General features: G+C 53.0%; 1 protein-coding gene across 3 annotated transcripts in view; it reads right to left on the reverse strand.

Moving 5' to 3' along the window:
* Positions 1 to 278: 278 nt before the first annotated feature.
* The window catches only part of RANBP10 (RAN binding protein 10), a 163,866-nt gene continuing 149,162 nt past the window's right edge, over positions 279 to 14,982 (reverse strand). For 2 of the 3 annotated variants that reach the window (XM_077831095.1, XM_077831098.1), the window contains 8 exons: positions 14,630 to 14,742; positions 12,030 to 12,138; positions 10,283 to 10,431; positions 7,885 to 8,080; positions 5,975 to 6,099; positions 4,388 to 4,533; positions 3,846 to 3,957; positions 279 to 959 (listed from right to left, as the gene is read on the reverse strand). In XM_077831095.1, the coding sequence (XP_077687221.1) occupies positions 829 to 959; positions 3,846 to 3,957; positions 4,388 to 4,533; positions 5,975 to 6,099; positions 7,885 to 8,080; positions 10,283 to 10,431; positions 12,030 to 12,138; positions 14,630 to 14,742 (1,081 nt within the window). In that variant the 3' untranslated portion in view covers positions 279 to 828. The remainder of the gene's footprint in view (positions 960 to 3,845; positions 3,958 to 4,387; positions 4,534 to 5,974; positions 6,100 to 7,884; positions 8,081 to 10,282; positions 10,432 to 12,029; positions 12,139 to 14,629; positions 14,743 to 14,982) is intronic. The other variant, XM_077831096.1, reaches the window with a different exon arrangement.

Below are 14,982 nucleotides of genomic sequence, written 5' to 3' on the forward strand. Positions count from 1 at the left end.
AACCACAGCGAGGTGCTCTCCATGCCCGAAGGCTGGCTGTTCCAGGGCTGGAGGTGCATTCGCAGCCTAGCCCACTGACATGAGGAACAAGGCAATGTCTCCCACTGCACTAGCCTGGCCCTTCACAGGGTCAGCAAAGGACCAGCCCCAGGCTCTTGAAGGGGCAGAACTGGTGAAGCCCAGAGATCCTTCAGTTCCCAGGATGAAGCCTAAAGCGACTGTTGGGGGGGGAATAACAGAGCTTGGGCTGTGGGGAATAAATACATGAATGCCTTGGCTGAGGTGGAAGAGACCTTTTTAATGAATGGGATCCAAATAAACACCTTGAGCTGCCCTCTGGGGAAGAGCTCAGGTCACTAGCACTGGAGATAAATACTGGATGTTCATGTGTGGGGACGGGTATAGATCTTTTTTACTTAAGAAAATAAGAAGCTGTCACCCAGGTGGATGAGCTTTATCACTAAATTAGCAGAAACCAGCTCAGCACAAACTCTCCAGATATAAATACTGGTGGCTCAGTCAGAAAAAAATAAAGAGAAAGACCTAAATCGGAAGGCTCTACATTAGATTAACCAGCGAAATACTGAGTGCTGCTGCAGCCGCGGTGACGGTGGGGAGATGGGAGAGGTCTGCCAGCCGCTGCCCGGCTCCGCCAACGGCACGTGACGAGGACGCCTGGTGCGGAGGGACTGACTCAGTCAGCGCTCTGTCTCTTCCCGGGGCGGGGGGGGGGCCGGGCAGCAGGGAGGTCAGGCGAGGGAAGAGGCGGTGGTGGCAATGGAGGGTGAAGGGCAGCACTGGAGGACGTCACTCCATCTCCTCTGGTGGCTAGTGCAAACAGTCGTCAACTCTGGCAAAGGAGCAGGAACCCAAGCCCACACGAGCCATGAGCCGCAAACACTCGGAGGCCTGGCCCAGGGCAAGCATCAGCGGGGGCTGCTTTGGCAGGTTCTGAGATTCTGTGGGGAAGAGAGAAGAAAGCGCCTCAGAATGGAAGGCTGAGCACGGCACCTTGCCAGAGCGGCCTACCTAAGTGCTCCCTCGACAGCGAGCAGAGCACAGGCTGGGCAGCTGCTACAAAGAGCTGCCGAGCTGCTCACGCTGTCCCTGCCAGGGTGCTGTCCCTGCACAGATTCACTCCCACATTCGCCGGACGCGCCCCCCAGCAGCGTAAGGCAGCAGGACCTTTGGGAAGCAGTGCTGCGTGGGCCAACAAGCAACCACTGGTGCTGCCAGTCTGAGTCCAAGGGAGACTATGGGGCTGCGCAGCCCATTCCAGCCACTGAACCCCTGAGACCCAGGAGAGCAGAACACAGAGGCAGAAGCAAGGTGGGATGCTAGTTAGTGACCTTCTCCAAGGTGGCCGCTGTCTGCTCCCACTCATGGGCGTCTAGCCTGCAGTACAAGCCCCCTCGGGCCTTGCCATGGATCTGGAGTCCTTCATTTTCTCAAGTGTCCTCTCCAGTTTTATGTTGCTCATCTCTCTGGAGGGGAAATACTCCAGCCAGCTCTGTGCCTCTGCTGAGACCTCAGCCAGGCGTACCAGCAAAGGAGGACGCTTGCTGCTACCAGCCTAGTAAAGGTGTCAGAAGGATCACAGGATGCACACAGCATGTCTGGGGACAAGTCCCTCAGGCCACATCCTTCAGCAACTGCTCATCTCCTCCAGTGGGCGAGCAAACAGGGCAAGCACCTTGCCCTGCTGCTGATACTGAGGCAGCCCCATGTGGCTGTCAGCAGCCTGATCCCCAGAGGAGACTTTCCTTCCCCAAATTCCACCTCCTCCATGTGTGCCTGACAGAGGGTGCAGAGAGGTACAGGGCTGGAGCCCTAACTCCCCTCTAGCTCGCTGCTCTCAGGTTACTGCTCATCATGCTGCACTAGAGACCACAGCCACAGCGGTGGATTACACAGACCAGACTATCAACGTATGGGGCCTTCCTAGGACCAGAACATGGCTCTGTGAGACAGAGGAGCTGGATCGTGCACGGAGCTTGGCCAGCAGGGGAAGACTGACCTGAGCTGAAACTGAGCCCCACCAGGGAATGGGGAAGAGGGAGAGAGTTTGGGGATCAAGCTCCAACCCCTGCTCCCCGTCCTCAGAGTCTAATTCCCACCCTCCTTTCTCTGCCACAAAGGCCTTGAGGGAGCCAGCTCTGCCACCGCCTCCTCCCTGATGGTACCAGCAGGTGGAGCACTGGGAGCGGGCGAGTCCCCTGCCCTCAGTGCTGACGACACAACAGCCCCTGCAGGCAGCACTGCTCAGTCCCTTCCGCCCTGCTGGGTGTACAGGGAGCTGGGCCAGGCACCCATCCTCCCTGAGGCCCTGGCAGAACGGGCCCGTTTTCTAGTTTTCAAAATTGTGACTAAAAGAATCAAAAAGTGGCTTTTCAAGCCCCCGGCCAAGCCACAGGCCGAGACCAGTGGGGAACGAGGGAGCAGGGTGGATGAGTCACCACGGGACCCTGTGTAGTGATCAGCCTTCTTGGAGAGCCCAGGGTGATGACGTGGCTGTCAGCCAGAGTAACCATCCCTCCCTTGATCCTTTGCCAAGACGTCAGAGGAAGCCAGGCTGCAAGGGGTCCTGTTGCTGTACAGGCCCTATCCTGCCTGCAAACAAGCTTCATTACCATAGAAAGTTTCTGCGCCAACGAGCCCTGGGAATTGGCCAGTTGCTGTCTGGACAGGCTCCACCCTGGGCCAGAGGCTGAGAGGCCCAAACCTACTTTTTCTGGGCTGACTTCACTCGCTTGGGACTCTTCAGAAGCGAAGCAAGAGCCTGCTATTGATCCTCAGGCAGATCAGGGCTCTGGAGTACAAGGCCACCTTCCTGAGGAAAGCCTGGAGCAGCTGTGTCTATGGGGCATGCGCAAGGTGTGAAGGCCTTATGCAGGGAGTGCTGGGCTGGGGAAGGGGCCTTCAGAGGCCAATTAGACCCAACTGTGGATGCAGAGGGGCCCCAGAACTCTGGGGCCAAGACCAGACCCAACTCCTCAATTGCCCAGCTGCACATGTGGCCAGCAGCTTGGGAACACAACGAGAACTAACCAGCTGGAGGAGACCCCATGACAGATCTCTGTGCATGCAGCAAGGTCACTTCACATCCAGCTACCCTCAGATTGGAAAGGGCAGCCCTGGCTGGGCTGCACAGCCCGTTTACAATCTTGGCTACAGGCAGGCGAAGGGAGAGGGAATGGCTTTCAAGAAGGCTCAGGAACCCTCTCTCGGGGAAGAAAGCTCATTTAAATGCTTGAAACTCCGGCTGTTCAATGAAAACCCCCAAAGCAATCACAAGTCTGCCCTCTTCACTCTCCAGCCACAGGCCCTCAGGCGAGGACAAGCACCACTGAAATGAATTCTACTGATGGGATGGTGAAACACACTTCCCCTGACAGTGGGGTCAGCTACAGAGCCGAGGGGTGTGGCGGTCAATCCCTGCACTGAAAGGACCTCAGAGGAGAGAGCTGATGTCCGCTGATGGGGCAGGGTGAGAGGGGGAATGCACCGGAGGCGGCTTAGCTCCTCGCAGCGAAGGCGGAAATTCCTGACGAGAACCCTCAGAGGAGTGTTGGGACAGGCGACTGGGTGCGAGCCAGGAGGGGAACAGAGCAGGAGCAGCAGCTGTGTGCTGGCCAGGGAATGGGGTTAAAGCTGTGGGTATCTGGCTTCCCTTCTACCCTTCCCCAGTCACCCCAGCTGTCACTGTCCCAGGCCACAACCCCTCGGAGCAATCGGCGGGAACAAGGGGAGCTCCAGGCACACATTTCGGAGGGCCCCCTCACATCCCAAGCACCTGCCCCGGGGCGACTGTGCTTGCGGCAGAGGGGTCGTGGCCCCTGCCTTACCCAATATAGCACTATTGAGAGCAGCACACACAGGTTCCCTCTGGATTGGATCCAGCTGCTGCCCAACAGGGCAGTTCCAGGGGTCAGAGTATGCCAGCAGGCTGAAAGCGTCCTGGGGACGGAAGAGAGACACGGGCAGTAAGGCGAGCAGCAATGCAGAAAAAGGGGAGGGACTAACAGTCAACCAGGGCATGTTCCCTCAGCCAGGTAGCAGGCATCTGCCAACAAGAATGCCCCAGCTCCGGCAGCAAATGAGGGCAGCTGGGCAAGGGGCTGCTGAGTGAGACATGCACCTCTCACTCCTGGCTGAGGTGCCAGCAGCGGAGGCAGACATGCACCTCCCCCCAGTGCAGAATGAACATTGGCTTGTGGGAGCTGGCCACAGGCGCCCTGTGTTATTGAGGGCCACTGCTGGTTCTAGCACTGTTCCCACCCCTCTCCACCTGCACAGCCCCCGGCCTCCCAGTACCCGGCAGGAAAAACCCCAGCTCTGGTCCATGTGGCAGGTGCTGCTGTGAGCCCGGCCAGAGGCACACCCTCACCTGCAGCATCTTCTTGTGCGTCGTGTTCTTCCCGTACTCTCTGCAGAGCTGCTCGCTCAGAGTCTGCAGCTCCCGCCCAAACTGGATCATTCGCTCTGTGGCAGCATGGTTCCCCCCGCAGAGCTGTCTCTGGGGGCAGCCGTCTTCTGAAAAAAGGCCAGAGGGGAAGAGAAATGACTGCCCTGCAGGCAGGCAACTCCTGGTGCTCAGCCCTGCTTCAGGTCCACAAAGTCCTTCCCCGAGGCCCACCCTCACTCTAATGTTCCCCTGGTGGGGCTGCTTTAAGGGCAGCCTTGCAGAGCAGACGCCCACTGCTGTTCTTTGCGCCCTGAGCCCGGTGTCCAGCTGTCTGCCAGCAGGCAGTGGGTGTCTGTGTGGGGTGCACACAGGCATGATACTGTCCAGGATCTGCCCTGGATGAACAGGAAGGCAGCATCCAACAGCTCATCAAGTCTCATGACCAAGCCACACAGGGGTCCACACGGCGACTGCGCTGTGTATCACCTTTGTGGCGAGTGTGGAAATGTAGCCCTGGAGGAGGGGCTGCACTGACAACCCCCTCTCCCCGCAAACAGTTAGTTTGCCTCCCCACAAGTCGCTGCCCCTCTGAGTCTGGACCTGCAGGGATGCCCGACTCCCAAGAGGAGGGCTGGCTGTCACTTTCCGTCCTGGGCCCCCTCTGCTGAGGCTGCCAAGGAGGAGGGCAATCCACGCCAGTCTAGGTGGTTTTTGTATGGTGAGCACTTGACAACCAGGAAACAGAGTGAGACCTTCACAGCCTCATCTCATCTCACAGGGCATGTCACCACAGCGACTAGACACCGGTGGTGACTAGATTTTGCCAGGTGACTCGGGCAGTGGGGCTGTTTCATTGCTGTGTAGACTTCTGGGCTCAGGCTGGAGCCCGAGCTCTGGGACCCTCCCACCTCGCAGGGTCCTAGAGCCTGGATGGCTACACAACAGTGGAACAGCCCAAGTTGGCTGGTCCGGGCCAGCTGCGGGTGTCTAGCTGCTGTGTAGACCACCCAGAGAGGCCACAGAACCACCAACAGAGGATGGCAACTCTCTGTACTGTTCTGAGCTGGATGTGACTGCTGACCAGGCTCTGGCCTCCACTGCCCCATCACAGCCAGCTGATTAGCCCTCTGCATCCCGCACCTCAGGAGTTCCAGGGCAGTAGGATCCCCCAGGGTGAAGGTCTAACACACGTCATCTTTACTGGCAGTTTGCACACAGGATGCCCTGAAAAATTAGGCCTTTTGTTTGACTCCCCTGTAAAGGGAGCCCCACCCCATGTATCAAGTCAGTGAGCAAACTCAGCTGCCCAGCCCCGTCTAAATCAGTATTAAGCACCTGGCCCCCAAAAAAGTCTAGATTAGTTCAATTCCCAGATGGTTTCTCCCCCCAGCCCCAGATCAGAGATCCCGAGAATCTCATGCCTGCACCCTGGGCTGAGGAACAGACCCACAGGGCAATGCCCAACCCTGATCCAGTCCCAGACAGAGCTAATACATGTGTCAGCAGTGCCATTCCCCCGCTAACTTTTTGTGAGGGAGAGGAGAGCACTCCTTCCTTCCCGGGCCCTACCCATGCTGGACTCGTCCGTCTGGAGGATCTCTTCATGTTTGTAGGTGCCATTCATTATCCTGGTGGAGGAGTTTTCAAGGACTCCATTGGGGTAATGCTCAGCCTCCATCTCCATCTCACTGTCACTGGGGTGCAAAAGGAAAAGAAAAGCCTGAGGGCTTAGAAAGGGCAGAAACATTCCCCAAAGGGAAAGTCCTACAGAAGGAAGCGTGCCCAATGGCCGACCAGTAGGCTGCCAGGGCTAGACACCCAGTAGCCCACAGGAGACAAGAAAACAATCTATCCAGCAGGGCAAAACCAGGTTCAGAACAACGAAGGCCTCTATCTATAAAGTGCGGTTCGAACCCAAGGGGGTCCCGGAGGAGGGAAGGTGTGAAATACTTAATTTAACATTTCAAATTGCAGCCACTTCTGGGGTGGAGAACAGCAGCCAAGCAACACACAACACTCTACACAATACAGGGGAAATTTTAGCCAAAAGCACTGAGGCAAACCATCAGCCCTAGAAAAAGTGTCCCACAGGTTCTTTAATATCCACGCAGAGCAGACAGGGCCACGGTTTCAAGACCTCTACACAGCAAATTGCAGGAGACCTCCACTGCTCTAACTCAGAAGGCTGAAGGGATGAGATGATCCACCAGGACTTGAACTCAAGAGTTCAAAGATTCTCTGTGTTTCAGATCTACGCCGTCCCCGCTGGCATAGAGCTGTCATTACCCAGCGTTTGTGCAGACGATTTGTAGGACTCCAGTATGTGATGTCTCTCACTCGGTTATGAGCTGTACAACCATGTGGAGTTCAGAGTGGAAGCTAGAGGCTTCCCTGACCATGGTATTTAGCAATCCACTTAGTGAGTCTGAATGTCAGCTGGCAGTTACTGAGGACCCCTCATTAATCACAAAGATCTCTGCCCCAACATGTCTTAGGGAGCCCCGCAGCAGCCACCAAAACAGCTAAGCATAGAGGAAACTCAGCTCTCACGCTTGGTCAGCATATTTGACAGAACAAGGAGCAATGGTCTCAAGTTACAGTGGGGGAGGTTTAGGTTGGATATTAGGAAAAACTTTTTCACTAGGAGGGTAGTGAAGCACTGGAATGGGTTACCTAAGGAGATGGTAGAATCTCCTTCCTTAGAGGTTTTTAAGGACAGGCTTGACAAAGGCCTGGCTGGGATGATTTAGTTGGGGATTGGTCCTGCTTTGAGCAGGGGGTTGGACTAGATGACCTCCTGAGGTCCCTTCCAACCCTGATAGTCTATGTCTATTTCAAACCCCAATAAATGTAGCAATAATGACCTTCCAGGCTTGAAACCCCCCGTGACTCAATGGAGATGCCTGTAATTCACAGGGCCCTTTGGCCCGATGGCACTAGCATCTAATGAACTGGTCCAGTGAACAGAATGTGACCCCATGCAAAAGGGACACGTCTAAGTGACAAGGGTCTGGGCTGCCGTGCAGAAGACTCAGGTCTGCTTCCTGCACCCAGCTCAGTCTTTTATTCCCCGCGGGAGCACACAGATTCCTGGAGGAAGGAGGCCCTTGTGCTGTCCATAAGCAAACCCTTCGGCTGAGAGTGCAGCAGCATGCGTGGCAGGGCTGCTGCTTTTTAGACTATCTTTTGGGACAGTCACAGCATCACCCTGGCAGGACATCTGCCCCAAAGGCATTTGGGGACTGTTTACTCAAGGCTATCCTGCTTCTCCTACGGGAACGGGCAGCATCAATTCAGCCCCAAGGTGGGAGGGAGAGTGTGGAAGACGACCTGCCATTGGCTGCTCAGCAGTGATGCCTATAGCTACTCATGGTTACCCCAGTGATGGAAAGAGCGCTGACCGAATGGCTGATGAGGTGCTCAGAAAGCAGGCTAAGCCCCTGCCTGCCCAGGCGTGGGAAAGGCACAGCAAGGAATACCTGGTCTCCTGGTTACTTGTACTGCTATGCTGCTGGGATTTGGTGGAGTCTGTTGAATTGGACTCAGAGTAGTTCACCGACGAAGGAGAGGAAGAGGAGGAAGAGGACGACGATGAACTCAGTGCTGGGTATTTACTGTGGCTTTGTTTGCTTTTTGTGGATGTGACTCCGTTGCTACAGCTTGGGCTGTCTGCTCCTGAAAGCCAAGGAGAGAGGTGTCAGAGGGGAGGGGCTAGGCAGCTCTGGGCTGAAGTCAGCAGCAGGAGACATTGCTTGTGCTCCTTTCACTGAGGAGCAGGCCCCAAGGGAGGGAAATAGGGGCAGGCTGCAATTCACAAAATACTAGAGCTGCTTTTTACATTGAGCACAGTGTTAGGAAAACACAAGCAAACCCCAAATGAGCAGCAGCGCCCACTCGCAACACCTGTGCTTCAGTGATTGTGAGAAACAATCCAGCGGATAAGATCCGCCCCAACCAGCTCAGACACCTGAGGGACTGAGGATCCCAAAGAGAAGCACATGAGACAAGCAGCCCACGAAGTTTGTCTTCGTTGAAACCAGAATTCTCATCCCTCTAACACACCTGGGGAAGGAATCTAGATGTTCAGTGCACTGGTAAAAAACTAGGCCAAAATCCACCTGCTGCAAGAGAATTAAAGCTGAAGAAGCTTTAAAAACCTCCCCCAAACTGCAAACTCCACCTCATAGGATGAAACATGGTATAATGGGACATAGGCAACTCAACACCAACCTGCCACGGGACACTTGTTTATAATTTACTGACATCTTAAAATGACTAATCTGATTCTCCTCACTTGGAAGTTACAGGAGCAAGCGAAAGGAGATGTAGGCCCACAACACTATCACCATGTGCCTGGTACCACAGATGACAGCACTGATTACATATGCAGAGCCTCATCTGCCACTAACCAATTGTATTATATATACATGCACAGACATGACTGTCAAAACATCAGACTGGCTCTGCAACATATCCTACAGACTCACAAGTGAGGACAATACATGCCTGCCACTTCACGTGTGCATTCATAATGTGACAGCAAAATGCATCACAGGCTGACGATACGGCCGTGCGTTGCTGAGTTGGTGTCAGCTCACTGACGTGTGCACTGAAGGGGCCAACGTTGTTCTGAAAACCAATCTGTGTACTGACAGGATCAAGCACCGCGACAGCAGCATGTTCATGTGTGTGGACCGGGACAAGGCCGGAGGTGAAGTCTGTCTTAACTCAATGTTCATTGAGTTTATTATGTAGGAACTTCCTAGTTGCAAAAATCCATTACCACAGAGACACTCAGATTCTAAGGCCAGAAGGGACGGTTCTGATCAGCCACCCAACCTCCTGGATAACACAGGCCAGAGAATTTCAACCTGGGATTACTGCACTGAGTCCACATCCTGTGGTTGAGTTAGCTATTTTTCAGAAAGACATCCAGTCTCAAGACAAACAGGGGCTGAGGCCCCAGGCTGGAAACATGGCTGAAGGGAGTGGGGCTATGGAGCTGCTCAGCTAATCGTCTCCCCTTCATTTAAGCCTTTGCATGCCCAGCAGAGACCGTTTTTATGTATGCTCCAGCTCTCTCCTTCTAGCACCCTCAGCTTTTCACATGGAGCAGCTCTGACTGTCAGGTGGAGACAGCTTGAGTGTCAGCAAGGGACTTCTCCACTGGGAATGTAAAGCTTCAAACAAAGCAGCTCCGGCTCCCTGGCCCACTCCGTCCATCTCCACCCTCTGCTTTGATCTTAGGCAAGCACTTTATGCCCCTCGCTCTTACTTGTTTTGCTTGTAAACTGTAAGTCCTTAATTCCTAGACACACATTTTAACACATTGTTGTTACACATGAAAAGCCTGTAGCAAAGCGTATTCATCTCACTTCTTTGCTTAGCCTGGCTGCCAAATAGAAAACGGGATGGGGTACTGGAGAGGAGAAAGCAGTGGTGAGTGCACTGGACACCTTGAAAGAGGGGGAGGTTCTCCTGGAGACTTTAGGAAGTCCATAGGAGAGCAGTTATCCCTTGTGGGCCCTGCGGTCGAAGAGACAAGCTGTGCGAGCCAGGCTTTTGCTTATATAGCTCTGCCCGAGGACTGTTCTGTGAGGCAGTCCTTTTGAAGAATATTCTGTCAGCTTCCACATAGCAACTTCTGCGAAAGGCAGTTGTACAACCTAGTCTCTGTTAAAATAATTGATTCAAAATCAACAGTATGCCATTTCTGTCAGAAAGATCACCTCCAGTAACAGTAAATCTTTCCTGCTGGGGTTAGGAGGACAGATGTCTTTCAAAGAGCAAAGGAGAGACCCCAGCAGGTTGTGCACAAAGTGACCCATCCCCGAGACCTGACCTGCTTCAGGTGGAGATGGACAGAAAAGCACTTACCAGTGCTGTGAACATGCGAGTTGTTCGATCCGTGTCTGGGGCTCAGGCTGGGGGATGCTGGGTAACTGTCCTGTGACTTGGGGCTGTGGGCACTCAAACACCGCACTTCGCTGTCTGTTCCATTCACCATCTCCACAAACTGTCGGCACCTGTGTCAGACAAGGGCGGAGACACCGAGGAGGAAGGGGAGGGTGATGTGAATTAGATTCAGTGCTGGTGCTTTTCTAGTGATTGCTATCATACGTCCCAGAGCAGCAGCAAACTGGGATCAACCAAAGCTTAGGAGGGGTCCTAGCTCTGAAGAGGGCATCTCAAGTCTCCCCGTGTCTTCAAGTTGGGAATGCTGGAGTAGGAAGGGAGTTTTGATACTGCTGCCTAGAAACAGATGCTAATGAACCTGGAGACCTGTACAAGGATGGACAAAAGATGATACATAAACAAGACCATTTCAAGAGCAGATACCTACACTGTAGCTTCCAGCCCAGTATTAGCCGATTAAGTGTGTTCTACATGTAACTGACAAGATGCTGCATCTCAGCTTGGATCAGCCAAGGCAACAGATCACACTCTGAGACATGGACAGAGACCATATTACAGTATCAACAGCACTGGCTACGAAAGCACAAGATACCACAGGATTGGGGGTGAGGGGGCAGGGGGAGGGGGATGAGGCACTGATTCCAAACAGCGGGAGCAATTATGACATTCTACTCCTGGGGCAAGGTAACTTTGAGTGCTCAGACACTATTCCTGCTAGTTAACCAACTGTTTAAATGTCTGCACTGATCTGAACCCACCAGAATTCACACAGGGAGTGCAAGCCAAGGAACTGGGGGTATATCGCACTGCATGGCTAATGTTCCTCGCATCACAGGTATTCTCTCTAAGCCCAAGGGTGAAAAGGTGATTTCCACTGTGCTGTCCATGGCAACAAATGGTTACCATAGAGCGTGCACCAAACTTCGCACCTCCCACACCGTCCAACCAACCTATGCTGGGGGCCACTACAAAAGAGAAGACAATATAAGGTAAAAACACTCATCTACAGAGAAAGGCTGGCAAAGGCCTAGCTCTCCACTCCGCTCTACTGGGAGCTGAAAGATACTCCATATCCTAGGGTAAGCAGAGAGTAAGAGGACACATGAACCAGCCCTGAATAACTCAGGACACCAACACACACACACACCAATTCCTACTTTCCCTTTGTCTCTGCTTTAACTCCTCCTTTTTCCACACCAGCTTCTTTCTAAGAATCCCCACAGCCGCGCCCACACTTCTCAGCAGGCTGTAAGTGGGGATGAACCGAACTTTACCACGTTCATGTTGCCTGAACAACAGGACGGACTGGGAAGACCAAAGGCAGTGGTAATACACCGGGGTAGGAATCCGCACCACTTCCACATGGCCGCAGGGCTTTCCCCAGACCTGGCATTTTGCTCAGGTGGAGGGGATCTCTGTGGGGCAGGCAGAATGGGTCAGGCCAGCAAGGTGCCTAGTTCGCCCCTCTGTAGTTGATAGGACATGGCAAAGCCTGACCAGCAACAGCTACGGATCCTGAGCAGTGCTAACAAGGGTAGCCAGCATTCCTTCCTACCTTGCTCACAGGGTAACCGCTCTTAACAGCGGCCTCAATCTGCCTGAATTAAGAACGATGTTGGTTCCTAACACAGTGAGGCCTGTGGACTGCCTGGTTCGGCTCTGTAGACTTTCCAGTGGCATCTCCCAGCACAAAGCTAAACATACTTACTTTAACATGAAGAGCAGGTTAGGGTTGTGTTCTAGGAGGCCAGGGTAGAGCTGCTGCGTGGCCTCTATAGCCTCTCCCACTCTGCCTGCTAAGACTAGCTTCTGTATTCCTGCAAGCAAGAGGAGATCCATTGGCACCAAGGAAAGCCCAGTGACAGCAGGTACTGTGCTCACTGAGATGACACACGGAGCCCCCACAGATCCCTCATGCCCCCAGAGACACATCTCCAATGGTCACCCGCCAAGAGTCTAGGTAGAGCTGAGCTTATGCCATTTGTGCACTGAAAGAAAGCCTGAGAGGACAGGCAGGGGATTTGTTGATACCTCAGAAATATCAGGAGTTGCTGGAGAACCAGTGGGAGATACAAGGGATGTGCATTGTGCGCCTGTAACTTCCTAAGTGAAGGGGTGGGGTGCTGAGCCTTAACCAAAGGCTTCTTTTATTCAGAACATTAGCAAGCTACTGAAGTTAAGCAGGGAATGGCAGCCTGGTCAGGGCCCATCAGGCTGCTGGGGGAAACAAGGGCCTGGACCATTCTGGGTTCTCTCTACAGAGGCACAATCCCAAATCAGCTGTACACCAAGATCTCAGGAAGCTGGTTCCAGGAACAATGAAGACTGAACTGGTTCAAACCTGACAATCTGGACGTTTTAAAAGATTCAGGGATACAAAGCAGGAGCGGAGGAATAGCTCAGTGGGCGGAGGGATAGCTCGGTGGTTTGAGTATTGGCCTGCTAAACCCAGGGTTGTAAGTTCAATCCTTGAGGGGGCCATATAGGGATCTGGGGCAGAAATTGGGGATTGGTCCTGCTTTGAGCAGGGGGTTGGACTAGATGACCTCCTGAGGTCCCTTCCAACCCTGATATTCTGTGATTCTATGAGCGCCAGGTCACCACGCTCGTGGTCACACACCAGCCAGCAGTTTCTTCACTGCCTTTCTTTCCCCCTCTCTTGCTTTTCTGGTTTGCAGGCTTTCACTGGTTTCTCTCTGCCTTTGATGCTTCTCCTCCTTCGATTCTATTTCTGTCTCCCTGTCTGTGATGTTCCTCTCTTGATTTGCCTGTATCTTACAGAGCCCATTTTAATCGGTCTCAGTTTCACCGGGACACAGAGACATCTCCTTCTCTAACACATTTCCTGTTTAGTCTCCTTTCCCACAGATGACTGTGGCACTCCTACCCCACATCAGATATCCCCATCAGGTTGGGCAGATAACCCACGTACTAATAAAATCAATGACATCAAAGCAGCTTGAAATCTACAAAAAGCTCTCCTGCTTTGCAGCCTCTTCCCTCTCCCATCAAAGTGGCAGCAGGGCAGAGTGCTGTCCATTTCAAACTGTTTCTGCTTTGCTGCTCTAGGTGTGGCCTGTCAGCAGAGAAGTGGACAGTCATAATCCTTGCATGGACATTGTGGAGGGAGGTGCAGCGCTGGGCAGCAACTGCAGGTCATCCCAGGCTGCTGGGCAGAGGATTCTTCCAGCCTGAACACGCATTGAGCGTGTATAAGAAATGTGTGTTCCAGACAACTACAGAGGAATGTAACATAGGTGTGACATGACATAATAGCCGCGTGGGAGACAGATCACAAGGAGGAAAGAGGCACATGCAGCAGAGGACAGAACAGCAGAGCATCAGGGGATGAAAATGGAAATCAGCCAGGAGAAGATGGAAAAAGATGCGAGACTGGACCCAATGCTCTGCGATTCTGTAAAAAAAAAAAAAAAAATCAGGGGGATTCTAAAGACTGCATTCCAACTGCTCTCCAAGTCCTTAATAATCCAGTTCCCTGGATCCAGGGAGGGTTCTCTTCAAAGATGTATTTTTCCATGAGCAAGTTCATTAGAATGGTTCAAAGAAAACAAAGCAGCACATTTCATGCCTGTGGAAGCTGGTGGCCTGGACATTAAGAGGTGAAGGGGGGGATGGATAGCTCAGTGGTTTGAGCAGTGGCCTGCTAAACCCAGGGTTGTGAGTTCAATCCTTGAGGGGGCCATTTAGGTATCTGGGGCAAAAATTGGGGATTGGCCCTGCTTTGAGCAGGGGGTTGGACTAGATGACCTCCCGAGGTCCCTTCCAACCCTGATATTCTATGATTCTATTAGCTGATGTAGCAGGCAAAGCAGACAGGTGTGGTGCATTGCTCTCTACCCAGCTCTGCTCACTGCAAAGCCCTTCAGAAGCAGAAAACATGAAATGAATTTGACCAGGGTTTGGCTTGATCCCTTTGTAATGGGTGCCACAGTAAAACCAGGCAGATGCATTAAGGCCTCTAAGGCCCCAGCCCTCAGAATCAAGTTAACGAGACTGCTGCCAGCAGGAATCTAAAGCCCCAAATTAAAGATATCTCTGGGGTCTCAGTGCAAATGTTAGGGGAGATCAGCTCTTTAACAGTAAATGTAATCAGCTACATTGTTCCAGAACTGGGCCCCATCTCCAAGTACCTCCTGCCCTGGAGCAACTCTTATCCTGATGTGCCAAGCTGCTAGGCCATGAGTTTGCAAGGATAGGAGCCTAAGAGGTGAAGGAGAGAGATGGGAAGGGAAGGGCTGTGACTTGGAGATGGAACCTAAGGAAGAAGAGTGCTCTACGGAGTCTTACTTTGCCTGTTCTTTATGGAGGTCTGTTCTTCCTGGATTGTGGTTTCTGTCACTCTGGCAAAGGCCGTCGCTGTTGCACAGTACCCATGATGAACCAGGTAGGAAGACACCATACTAGGAAATAAGAAAATAAAAACAGCATGATATGCATCACTAAAACAGAGGAACCACAGGAAGGAGGGGAGGGAAATCAACACAGGTGCTGTTGCAGTTTCAGCATCAGGGAAAGCTACTCAACTCAGCCCTACTAGAACCCAACCAGTGTCTTGTTCCTGGGGTCCAATCAGTGCTAACTGCAACATAAACCCTGTCCACTGGGAATTGGCCTGAGGCCCCCAAAATCATCTAATAACA

Source organism: Eretmochelys imbricata, chromosome 12 (genome assembly GCF_965152235.1).
Source record: "Eretmochelys imbricata isolate rEreImb1 chromosome 12, rEreImb1.hap1, whole genome shotgun sequence".
Lineage (NCBI taxonomy): Eukaryota > Metazoa > Chordata > Testudines > Cheloniidae > Eretmochelys > Eretmochelys imbricata.